Source organism: Muntiacus reevesi, chromosome 5, assembly GCF_963930625.1.
Source record: "Muntiacus reevesi chromosome 5, mMunRee1.1, whole genome shotgun sequence".
NCBI classification, from domain to species: Eukaryota; Metazoa; Chordata; class Mammalia; order Artiodactyla; family Cervidae; genus Muntiacus; species Muntiacus reevesi.
Window position 1 is genome coordinate 80,564,272 of NC_089253.1, and position 13,738 is coordinate 80,578,009.

Sequence of the window (13,738 nt, forward strand, 5' to 3'; positions counted from 1 at the left end):
TACAGTTCCAAACTGACCCATTCACTAACACATCAAATATTTAAATGCTACTTTTTTCCATATGTTCAATGAAGAAAATTTACTTAATACAACTTAATTTATTAAATATATCTTTTACCAATGTATAATATGGTTTTTATTACTACCTTTTTACTATATTTCTGTGAACTGAAATATAAAGTTTCTTTAAAAAAACAAAAATTTTGATGCCTCTTATGACTTTATTATTAGATTCAGTTCATTACATTCTTCATTAAAAGTAAAACCCTCAGGAGAATTTGTATGTGACTTTTTATCTGTTTTCTTAGCTGTGTTATCACTGGAAGTTGAAATAGAAACTTATTTTGTGTTTATTGTGGCACCCAAAAATCATTTTAGGAATTTTGTAAACGTTAGTCAGCAAGTATTTGAGCAAGGTACATAGCAGTGTACTAGAAAAGCTGTATAGTTTATCATAAAAATTAGAAGTAATTTTTAGTATTACCAAAAATATTTGGAAGGACAGCATAATTTTCAGATTGGTTCACATAAACTGATTACTGTTTGGGGAACAAAAAGCAAGTCAGGCTAGAGGATTTATAAAGAATCATTATAAAAGTATTATTAGCTGTGGAAAGCAAAATTCTACCCTTGTTATAAAAATTAATGATACTTGGTCTTCATTATTTTGTTCCTGTTTCATCATATTCTAAATGAGCTTACTGAGATAAACTGATAAATCTACTTATATCCTAAAATGTTCTTGTCAAATATCCATTGAGTATGTGTTAGGAGCCAGGACAGTGTGAGAAATGCTAGAAAAGTACAAAAAGATAAAATAACTATGACTAAATTAGTTTGGTGCTTCAAGTAGTACTGCAGAGATAAAACATAACCAAATAACATGATCATTTGCTAAATTAAAGTAACATTAGTAAGTTGTTAAGTTATTTTCCTATATTATAGCCACAGTATTGCTATGAAATTTAGATGCTAAAATTTTAGAATTATAAAGGGATGGCCACAGAAGTTATATCTAGTATCTTTTTTTCCACTTACACCCAAAAGATTTAAATGCTTTATATGTTAATTTATATTTCCCTGAAAAGATCCCTTTTCTCAGAAATACATTTCATTTACAGTCAGGAAAGTCCTCCTTAAGTAATATTCTCAAAGTCTGTCACATGGAAATGTTGAAGTTATATATTTTCCCATCAACTTCTCAGTTTGAATCTTTAATATACCAAAAGATCATAATTTGAAAATAACTCAGTTTGTGAAATTTTTTTTTTATTAGTTGGAGGTCAGTTTGTGAAATTATGACAAATCCTGTCACCTTTTTCCTTTCTTATAATTGTTAAAAATCTTTTAATTAGCTTTGAATTTTTTCTTTTAGAACATGTTGTTAAAGTTGTACATTTTCTGTTTTACTTAAGAAATCCAGACTTGTCATTCTTTCAGTAGATAATGATGCTTATTAAAAATTAGGTATATTATTATTCTTTACTATGTAACTCAAAGTATAGCAAATAAACTGTTTATTAGACATTATTTTTACAATTCTATATATACTATGCAGAGTCCATTTTTTGTGAGTGAAATTTCACAGATGGGACAAGTCACAAAAGCACGAATGTGAACTTCTCTCCCATAAAAGACATTAAAAGAAAAAGAGAGCAACAGATGTAGTTTTAAGATAAGATGACCCTAATTTTCATCTCATAAGATTTGCTCTCTTAACTCCTGTTAGTAATGTACCTATTTGTGCATCTCAGTGTTGCATTTTCTATTTAAATTACACTGTCACAATCTTGGCTTATTTCTTCAAAGTTTTACTTTATACTTAAGCCATTTCTTAACTTCAGAATCTAAGGTAATATGACATTTGTCTTATTTTCACTATTTTGCCCCAGTAAGTTCCTTATTTGTTGTTTTCTTTTACAGATACAGATATCAGTGAATCTGGCATTTCACTGAGAAGTACTGGCTCAGCAGCTTCCCTGGCTAGTCAGGGAGAGAGAAGGAGACGAACCCTTCCCCAGCTTCCAAGTGAAGAAAAGTCTCTTGAGAGCTCCAGAACAAAGGTTATAGCACAGAGGTCAGAGATAGGAGAAAAGCAAGACACGGAGCTTCAGGAGAAAGAAGCACCTGCACAGGTATACCAGAAAGATAAGCAAGACACTGACAGAGCCTTGAGTAAAACGAACAGGGCAGTGAATGGTGAGACTCTTAGAAATGGTGGAGATAGTAAAACCCTGCTTCACTTAGGCAGCTCTTACTCTGGAAAGGAGAAAAGTGAAACTGATAAGGAAGCTTCTTTGGTAAAGCAAACATTAGCTAAAATCCAGCAGCACGAACAAAAGGAACAGGCACAGTGGACACCTACTAAATTATCTTCTTCAAAAAACATTGCAGGTCAGATAGATAGATGTAGGGAGGAGTCTTTTAAGCAGGAGTCACAGCTTCAAGAAAAAATTCCAGGACTTTCTGCAGGCAAAGGAGAAAGAGCAATACAAAACGAGGGTAAGAGAAGAAAAGCTGAGGAAATTCTGAAAAGTCAGACTTCAAAGGGAGGAGACAAGAAAGAATCCTCCAAGTCATTAGTGCGACAAGGAAGCTTCACTATAGAAAAACCTAGCCCCAACATACCCATAGAGCTTATCCCCCATATAAATAAACAGCCTTCATCAACACCCCCTTCCTTAGCATTAACAACAGCCAGCAGAATAAGAGAAAGAAGTGATTCCATGGATACTGATTCTAGTATGGACACAACCCTTATTCTAAAAGACACGGAAGCAGTAATGGCTTTTCTAGAAGCTAAACTGCGTGAAGATACTAAAACTGATGAAGGCCCAGATACTCCCAGCTATAACCGAGACAACTCCATTTCACCCGAATCTGATGTGGACACAGCTAGTACCATCAGTCTGGTTACTGGAGAGACTGAAAGAAAGTCAACCCAAAAGCGAAAGAGTTTCACTAGTCTCTATAAAGATAGGTGTTCCACAGGTTCTCCTTCCAAAGATGTTGCAAAGTCGTCATCTTCGGGCGCTAGGGAGAAAATTGAAAAAAAAACAAAAAGTCGTTCCGCAGATATAGGTTCTCGGGCAGAGGGTCGTAAATTTGTGCAGTCCAGTGGAAGAATAAGGCAGCCTTCAGTAGATTTAACAGATGATGACCAAACCTCTAGTGTACCTCACTCGGCCATCTCTGATGTTATGTCATCTGACCAGGAAACTTACTCTTGTAAATCTCATGGAAGGACTCCACTTACCTCAACTGATGAGCATGCACATTCCAAACTGGAAGGAGGTAAAGTAACTAAATCCAAGACTTCTCCTGGAGCACCTGGTTCGTCCAGTAAATCCACCACTCTCCCAAGGCCACGACCTACCAGGACTTCCCTCTTGCGCAGAGCCCGACTTGGTGAAGCTTCGGACAGTGAACTTGCTGATGCTGACAAAGCATCTGTTGCTTCTGAAGTGTCCACAACAAGTTCGACATCCAAACCTCCCACAGGAAGGCGTAGCATTTCAAGGATTGATTTGTTGGCTCAGCCTCGTAGAACAAGGCTTGGCTCATTATCGGCTCGCAGTGACTCTGAAGCAACGATCTCTAGAAGTAGTGCCTCTTCGCGGACCGCAGAAGCCATCATTAGAAGTGGAGCCAGATTAGTACCTTCAGATAAATTTTCTCCTAGAATTAGAGCTAACAGTATCTCTCGACTATCCGACTCCAAGGTCAAAAGTATGACCTCAGCACATGGCTCTCCTTCAGGTAAATTCGATCCAGACTTTTTATAATATTAGTGTATTTCTTTTATGTTTTGGGACTTCTTTGAAAAATTGTTAGCCGATTCCCAAAATTTTCAGCAGAAAGATCATACTGTAGAGGGTTTTGTTCCTTACTTTAGTTAGCTTGAAAATGAAGTGAAAGTGTCAGTGGCTCAGTTGTGTCCAACTCTCTGCAATCCCATGGACTGTAGCCCTCCAGGCTCCTCTGTCCATAGAATTCTCCAGGCAAGAATACTGGAGTGGGTTGTTATTCCCTTCTCCAGGGGATTTCCTGACCCAGGGATCAAACCCAGGTCTCCTGCATTACAGGCAGTTTCTTTACCATCTGAGCCACCAGGAGGAAAATTCAGAAGTTACATACACTTCCAGTTAAAGTCCTGGTACAAAACAGTGAATTCAAAATTTGAAGTATTATTGAACCGATTTGGGAATTTTAATTGTCTAGTTGGTGAGGTATCTGGGTTTGTGTTTTAGACTTAGATTAGGAATTATTATCTGGTCTATATAATAAAAATGAATATGTGTTTCTGAAAACATGTTCAACTTTTAAATATCCTAACATAATTCTAAGTTCTTGTGAATCTGAAGAACAGTAGTATACTTTTTGTTACTCCTTTCAGAACTAAATGAAAAATGAGTTTTACTCTTTTCCTGTTTATTTTGAAATGTCTAATTTTTATTAAATTGATTTATGATTGGGGTGGGCGGAAACTAATCCTTTATTTCAGTGGAAGAAGATGGATTCGTGAGACAGTCACTAAGCACATGGGCAAAATTGGGCTATAGAAATTTAACTGGTTATGAGCATTACCTCATAATGGGCCGTCATATCATTTAACTGTAGTAATTAGCTGTCACTGATTGTGATAATTACAAGAGCTACTTTCTCCCCACCAGAATTAACTGCTTCTGGCATATTTGTCTGTGTATATACTTCATTTTCAGAGCTGTAGCCAGTGAGAATACATGTGTGACCAAAGAGTAGCAAGACAGATATTTGTGTGTATCCTGTAAATGTGGTCTTATTACTTCATAATCAGTCTCATGTGGGTGTGGCTGAAAAAGGACATTTGAGGGGAAACCAACTGTTAAAGGACATAAAGATTCATTTTTGTTGGTTACCTAAGTGAGCCCTAAATCTTGAGTGAAGAGTAAAGGGAAAGTTGGTATGCAGTCTTTTCTTTTAAACTTTTACTTCTGTCACAGTTCAGCCCATAAAACCCCAAACCATAGTACTTTGCATGTGTTATTTTTTTCATTTTCTGTTCCTCCTCTCTTCTCTTCACTGCTCCTTTCCTCCACTCCATTCACATTCCTGTCTCCTGGTCTGTGGGTGAGGTGATGGTAATCATCATGTGAGGAGCTGAGGACAGATAACCTAGAGTCTAGATTCCAAAAGAATAGGTGACATTTCCTTTATTACTCCTGTCCTCCTTGTTTCTACACTTCAGACTTTGGTTGGTGGCTAATGGGTCTGTTGCCAAGAATTTTAAAACTACCTCACTTGCTTTATGCTCACCCCCTGTTGTTACCTGGTGTTCCACGTGGCTGTGCTTCTTCGGTACACATTTCCTTTGTGCTGCGTTCTGCCGTGTGTACTCTGATGAGGTTTCTTCTGCCACAGTGTTTGTTTGCTCACCTCAAGTCTGTTTAAGTACATGAAAACATTTAAGTGCTCTTCTGTCTTAACATAAGTTGTACGTTACCATGTAGCATGAAACTCTTGGTAACTCTTCCTTCTGTACTAGTTGTCTAGCTCTTAACACATGAGTGATCTGATTTTATTCTCAATGTTTAACAGAGGGACTTATTTGAGTTGCAAACCAAATATGATTATTTCTAATAAGTCTGAGAAACAGCTATAAGATACTATATATATATATTTATTATATATATGTCCTTATATATATGTATATGTATGTCTTTAAATATGTCTTCAAATTCTATATTTTAGCCTATATTTTGTTTTCTTCTTCTTTGAATACAGAACTTGATAAACATGCATCTTTCTGTGTCCAAAAAGTACCTTGAATTACTTAATGAAATTTCCTAGGGCAGATTGAGGTATGTGACTTTGGCCTTCTTCAAACTTACTAGCAGTATATTAAATAATTAACATCATTGGATTTAATAGTTTGAAGGGTTATTCAGTTTAGAGAACTAAAGCCAAGAGATGGAATAACCTGCCTGGTCACATAGATATATCAAGAACAGGTTGTGAATCCAAGGCATTTAATTCCCAGCCTATTGCTTTTTCTACAACAATCAGTCTAGTGCTGAGAAACAGACTCCACTTATGTGCAAACTTCCAGAGAACAGCTAGACTATTGGATTATTATCAGAAGTATATATATATAACCAATAGACAATATAAATATTTTGGTATTATTCACTATAATCTTTGTAATTATGATGTTTTACCAAGTCCATGTTCTCTCTCCTACCTTTTTGAACCTAAAGCCACAATGTGGTCCAGGAATATATATTCAGATTCTTTTAAGATGCCCATTTCCAGTTTTATATCCTATCTAGGACAATGACCTGGACCTTTCAGTCAGTGGTAACATACTAAAATAGTTATGTGTGGTAAATAGTAATTACAACATTTCTACTTACTATAATTATAAATCTTAAATGGAGAAAGGAAAAATTCCTAGCTTTTGAAATATTTAAAAGAATGTGAAACCATCCTTGTCAGTGTTGCTAAGCACACTGTAAACTTTTAAAAATCTTAAAAATGCCTGACCCTGGAACCTGTGAAATTATCCAAACTAATACATAAAAATAATTCTGTAAAGCTTTAAATTGTATACTTTAGCCTGTGTTAGAAAAAGCTTTTCCAAGAAATGAATATATAAAAATAAAACGGAAATGTTATTTGGCAAAATTAAGAATAAGATTTCTTTTGTGTTTCTTTAATTCTGATGTAGTATGCTTTCAGGAGTTTAGTCCACCTCCTCCTCAACACTTCAAAAGTTTTTTCAATGATCCTTCGATATAAAGTTATGTTAAAATATCCAGATGTATTTTAATAAGATGTATTTAAAACTAAGTACCCTGAATTACCAAAGTATGGTTTCCCCAATGGCTCAGTAGGTAAAGAATCTGCCTGCAGTACAGGAGACCTGTATTGATTCCTCGGTCAGGAAGATCCGCTAGAGAAGGAAATGGCAACCCACTCCAGTATTATTGACTGGCGAATTTCATGGACAGAGGAGTTGGGCAGGCTATAGTCCATGGGATTGCAAATAGTCGAACACAACTGTGTGACTTATTTTCACTTTCACCCTGAATTATCAAAGTAAGGCAGTTAGATTTCATTATGTTTTAAGTATACATTCTAAAATTTTCAAAAATCATGTTAACATCCTTAAAATTTTTTTAGACTTTTTTCCCATTTTTATTGTAATCCTCAAAATTTATAGATGATGATGTTAACTCTTGGACATGCATGGGTTGAGTTATTTCTTCTCAAGTCAAAGACCAATACAGAACACCATGATCTTTTTGTTACATGCTCATACATATTAAATGTGTTTGTGGCTTAATTTCCCACAAAAATATTTTTATTTAGGTATAAAAATGTAATGTTTGTCTTCTGAAATTTATTTGTTACATCTGTAGATAATGATGTGTTTTGATGTCAGCAAAGTTTTGGTTAAGATTAAAAGAAATCAAACCACTCACAGATAAATGATCCTAATAGCTCTTTTTCCCCTTTTAAATTTTTTAGACATCATGAATAATATATATTCTTGATGAATGTAGTAGTTTATTACTTCCACAAGAGGGAGTGTTGTATAGTTTTATAGCTAAAATGAGTCTGTTTAACTAACATAGCTAGAGTAATTTTCAGGTTAGCTACAAAATAATTAAGCCCATCTTAGAACTTTTTCTCATTTTGTTGTATGTGCTGTCCAGCACTTCATCAACCCAAGAAGCTTCTTAGAGATTGGCATTTCAGATACCTTCAACACAGTTTTCTCATTTTATTATATGTGCTGTCCAACACTTCATCAACCCAAGAAGCTTCTTAGAGATTGTCATTTTAAATACCTTCAACACAGATTTTCAATTTAAGCATTTATCTGAAATGCCTTATTAGTATCAGTATATCAAATGAGCCTAATAATATAAAGTTACATTTGATTCTCTAAATAATTTTATCTAAGGGTAAAGTTCAAGAAGAAAGTAAAAAAAAAAATTTCATCCCTGTATAAATCATAAAACAATCATTCTATGAGAATTCTAGGATGTCTTCTTTTTTAATTAGTCTAACTTGAAATTTTTTAAAATAAAATATTTATTTAATTTTAAAGCACATGAAATGAGTTTTGCACTCTGAGAGTCAGTAGACTTGGCATAGACTTTGATTTAAGCAAGTCACAGTACCTTTCTGGGCCCAATTTTTATCTATAGATGGAAGAATTTAAACTAGCTCACGTCCAAAGTCATTTTATTCTAAAATTCTATAAAATAAGTAGGCACTGGGGAAAGTTAAAAACATTTTTAAAGTTTCCTCTACAAAAGCTAGTTAGGTTATAGGGATTTTTCTTTAGATAAAATATATTGCTGCTTTAGTTTGGAAGCAAAGATTAAGAAAGCAAAGGTATTGAGAGAACTACTTCTACAAATAATAGGTTAGAGGTCCTGGCTTTAACTCCCTTTCACAGTCCCTTTTTCACCAGTAGTCATCATTTCACATCTCATTTTTTGTTCAGAGGTTAACTTAAGCTTTGCTTCATAGCACACCATGTATGATATGCTTTCCATTGGTAGAGATAACCTTTAGTTATTTGAAGACTTACTAATCATTTTTATTTTCTGCTATGTCCTATGTTTTATGTTTTCCTTCTCACCTTCCTTTTATTATTTTTTCATTTTTATGCAATTTTAAAGGTTACTTTTTATTTACAGTTGTTCCAAAATATTGGCTGTCTCCCCCATCCTTGAGCTCATCTTACACCCAATAGTTTGTACCTCCCACCTGGCTCCCATATTGCTTCTCCTCTTTTAAAAGTTATTCTTAGAAACTTCAGTATTCTTGCTGGGTTCTAGGTAGACTTATAAAAAATAGGTGGAAAGTTTATGAATTTCATTTGAAAAGGAAGTTTTTCTTTTATTCTTTTCTCTAAAAGGTAATGATTTTCTGACCTGGAGACTTAGATTGCACAATTTAAATTCTAACAGGGCTCAGCTTCTATATTGTCACCTGATAACTTATGTCACCCGACTTTTAGCCTTTGTTTCTCACTTTCTTATTCTGCTTTCATGTGCTCTGCAACTCAAAATATCTATCAGTTATTGATGCCATTCTCTCTAAATTACCTCCATATTAACAACCTGAACTCTATATAATACCTGTTTTCATACCTTCTGCAGTTTATTAAAACTCTTTGTTACTGGTTTTGTCCTCTCCAATTTTTAGTTATAGGTATGGTTACATAGTTTTCAAATAAAAAATCAGGAAATTTAATCTAACAAAAGATCTTTTTTATTTATGAATTTCCTTTTATGAATCATATTCTAGGGTAGCAAAATAAAAAACATTCAGCATTTAATGAAATGTCTTTATTAAAAAGTACAGATTTGTTTGCTATATAGCTAATTGCCTTGCTGTGTTTGTTTTAAAAAAAAAAAAAAAAACAAATTTATTTACTCTTTCTTAATTTTTCCTAAAGCTGTTTTCAAGTCTCAGGGTCAGTTCAAATGTCTAGAAATTAGTAAATTTCCACCATGGTAAAAGTATTATTTGTGCTAATGAATTATCTTCTAATGTTAAAATCAGAAATTATTTTCAATAACCCCTTAAAAAAAACTGATTAATTACCTCGAGTTCCATATATATGTTCATGTGCACTTTTACAGAACGTCATGAAGTTTTGCCTATCTTCATTCTCTCAAATAAGAGTTTAAATCCAGACAAATGGGTAGGCACTGATTTATGATGTAGTCCTGATTACAGATTTCTCTGTTCTTAAAGCAGTTCTGGGAACAAATATCAATCTTATTTGAGTGCCAACTCAGCCTTATAGAGCCTTAAGCAGAAATGAAGTTTATGAAGGAAAAGACAGGAAAGACATAAAATTCAAGTGAAGTAGGATAAAGGAATTCTAGACTTCACCAATGTACACAGCCTAGAGTCAGCTTCTGTTTTATAAGAGAAAGATAAAGAAAGCTCTTAATATTAATAGCAGTTGGAACTTAACAACAGAAGCTAAGGTTTTAGCACTTTAGCCACCAAAAATGTCTCATGCTTTTTTACTAGGTTTTCCTATTTTGAGGAAAGAAAATGGTCAGTATCTAGGAATTAATTCATTTATTCAAACATATTTATTAAACATTTGTTAGCCAGACACTGCTAAATGCTAGGAACATGTTAGTGGATTAAGCAGACATAATTCCTGCCCTTGTGAAGTTTTCCAGAGATTAGCCGTTTTTTCCCTATTTTTACCTCTTTATGCTTCACACTTTATTTGCATGTTTAATTATTATATTAACAGTAGTAGTGACCTGTCTGCATTAATTTGTCTTCTAATTTTCAAATGTGTCCACAAAACCATTTTTTAAATCTTTACTAACCTTAAATAAGAAAGTGATTGCCACTTTCTTTAATGTGACTATTGTCAGTATCTCCTGTGCCATAAATGTTAATGGTTGTGAGAATACCTTTGTAGGTTTTCACTCCTTGTAGGTTTTATTGCCGTTGTCTATTTTCACCTGTATGCTTTCAATGTCAAAGCAGCAGAGTTGTACTGAAGATGCTTTGTTGTGTTTTTACCATGTAAAAAGATTTTTTCCAATCATAGCATAACAGGATGTTGAATGACAGAGGTAATGTTTTTTTTTCTGCCATAAAGGCATAATTTCCACAGCAGGAATTATGCATATTTGTTTGTTGGGAAAAGAGGGTTTTTACCATCTCCATGTTGAAAAGTCCATGTGGCATGAGGAAATCTTTTCCCTTATTTTATTTTTTTGTTGTTGTTGTTGCTGTCATTAAAAAAGAAAAAATCCATAACATCACTTAAATGAGAAATATTTGCAATTAAATAGTACCTGAGTTAAACATTTATGAATAGAGCTTGCTTAGTTGTTTATCATTAGTCAACTGTTCATCTGAATGTTTGTTTACTCACCATGCTACAGAAAATGTGATCTTTCTATTGTTCTTAATTCTTCATTGTTTTTAATTCACCAAAGTATGATGTTTCTATCTTAAAGAGTAGTAGACTTAATGGTTTTGTACACTATGTGTATGTCAGTTTTTGAAAATTGTGCTGTGTGTGGTCTCATGGTGTTTTTGAAATCATGATTTTTATTTTCTCTCTTTTAAAAGATAACATAATAATTCTTTTTTTAATAATTAAACTAATTTAGTAAATTCAAGATGGAGGCGCTTTCCTACTGATTATGCTTCCACCTCAGAAGATGAATTTGGATCAAACCGTAATTCCCCTAAACATACCCGTCTACGTACTTCTCCAGCCCTGAAAACGACTCGATTGCAGAGCTCTGGGTCAGCAATGCCTACTAGTTCTTCATTCAAACACCGGATAAAAGAACAGGAAGACTACATCCGAGATTGGACTGCCCATCGAGAAGAAATAGCCAGGTTGGTTTTAATCCATTATTTCTAAGAGTTGAAATTATTTGTTACTGTTTCAACTTGATAACAAGTTTAGCTTTTACTTTGTTTGTACCAAGAAATGAAATCCACAGAGAACTAAGAACGTTAGTTTTGTTGATAGTATTACTCATTATCCTTTTTTTTTAATGCAAGTGCTACTTACACATTAAAAAATTTGTTTTGGTAAACCCCTCTTTCTTATTTCCAGTAGAGACGCTGATGAATTAATATAATTTTGAAAGGTAGTCAGTATCAGCTCTACATAATTGAGAATTGTGCAGATACTTTTTTTTATTCTTTTACCTTCCAAAGAGGTGTACTTGTTAGGGATGTTGCTAACATTCTCTGGGGAGAATTAGAGTAGGCAGATTATTACTTGTACTTTTATGAGTTCATTAGATTGAGTTAGTACAATCCTTTAATAATTAAATGAGAATATTATTTTGAATATTAAATATGTTTATAATAACCTTAAGATTGCATAATTAAAAGTAAAATTCATGCTGCAGATGTGATTTTTAACCCCTAACATTGCAGTTGACTGTTCAATAGAGGCTCTATTCAAAAATATGCTATAGTAGTCAAGGGTTTTTTGGTAAGTTTGTAAGGTATTAAATTTTACTGTTACATGTTACCTAAACATTTTCATTGTCTACATGCTAAAATTATTTCTGCCTTTAGCTTGAGGTCCTAATTTTCTTATACTTGACAACATTATTAAAGAAATTATATATAATAATTCATAAATTCCTTTAAAATTTTTTATGATGATTTTATGATGTTTATCTTTTCTTTATGGACTTCTGTGAATTGTTTCTTTTTTTCTGGTTCATTAGTTTAATGTTTATTTTTTTTTTTGTTTTCTTTAGTGACTATTCACTTGTGGTTGCTTTTAGTTCTTGCAGAATATGCCCTTCTAATCTCATTGTGTTGCTTAAACATTACTTTTTGGCCATGTAAACGACAATAATTGTTGAAGCTTTGTAAACCAGTTCTGATTAGAGTATGGGCATGTATGTGCTTTGGGATCCATGCATTATTGTGCATTGTGCTAAGTTGCTTCAGTTGTGTCCGACTCTGTGCAACCCCATGGACTGTAACCCACCAGGCTCTTCTGTCCATGGGATTCTCCAGGCAAGAATACTGGAGTGTGTTGCCATCCCCTCCTCCAGGGGACCTTCCCAACCCAGGGATCAAACCTGCATCTCGTACATGTCCTGCATTGGCGGGCAGATTCTTTACCGCTTGCGTCACCTGGGAAGCCACTCCATGCATTATTATGGGCCCACAAAACTGCAATGAGAAAATCTTGATACTATATTTTTTTTTCTTGTGGGCACAGCTGGCAACAACAGACCTTGCTCTTGTCTCATTTTTTTTCCTCCACATGGACAAGTCTCATCACATGAACCCAAGGGGTACCCAAGGGAACTAGAATGTTCTGCTTTTTCTTAGGAGGCTTTGTCTCTTAAGCTCTCTACCCTAAACTAGATCACTGAACACCTTCTGGGCTAAATCCACTTCCCTGTCCCTAAACAGAAAAGAATTATGATACAAAGGGGAAAGTGACTAAGAACTGTCTGTTATATTTTCACTTGGTTTTATTTTGTTAGTATGTGTATTTTATTACCCTTGTCTGTAAATATTTTATTATCTATAGTAGTACTCTAAGGCTAGCCTATTTAACATCTAATGATTATATGCCTTTTTCCTCCAGTTTGTTAGTAGCATTATGTTAGTAAAACTTGCTGTTGGGATTTAATTTTTCAAGGTATATTTTCCAGCCATACATCTCACAGGAAGAGAAAGTATTTTTATTTTTGTTTTTTAAGATATTAAAAAAAGTAAGAGGGGAAGATAGGAAGTATAGGAAGGAAAGAAAGTTAATGTTGATGTTTAATGTTCCTATTGAATACTGACATTTGCTTAATGTGCAGAAATTTATTTTCAAATAACTAAACTAAATAGAATGTGAGAAATACATGTTTTATTTCTGTAAATTGGCTACCACTTTCACTTAATAAATTTGAAAAACATAATAGTGATTTTAATTGATTGCAAAATGTTTTCTGCTTTTTCATACTCTTTTTGCTTATATTTTAGAGCTGTATTACTAAACCAGCACCTTTACACCTCTGCAGTTTTGTTTTGGATCAAGTTTATGTTTGCATAAATTTTTTTTTATGTATTGTATAATCCCCATCCACATGTAATTCCCATCCACTCAACAAAGAATTCCTAAGCAACTTCTATGAGTAGAACACAGTATTTAGCCTGAGTGAAGTGGAAAGATGACTTAGACAGGAGTATCCTCAGAGAGTTCAGAGTCAGA

General features: G+C 33.8%; 1 protein-coding gene across 15 annotated transcripts in view; it reads left to right on the forward strand.

Moving 5' to 3' along the window:
* CEP170 (centrosomal protein 170) overlaps positions 1-13,738 on the forward strand; it is a 132,979-nt gene that overhangs the window by 97,178 nt on the left and 22,063 nt on the right. For 13 of the 15 annotated variants that reach the window (XM_065935632.1, XM_065935624.1, XM_065935629.1 and 10 more), the window contains 2 exons: positions 1,924-3,759; positions 11,157-11,391. In XM_065935632.1, the coding sequence (XP_065791704.1) occupies positions 1,924-3,759; positions 11,157-11,391 (2,071 nt within the window). The remainder of the gene's footprint in view (positions 1-1,923; positions 3,760-11,156; positions 11,392-13,738) is intronic. The other 2 variants (XM_065935630.1, XM_065935638.1) reach the window with 1 other exon arrangement.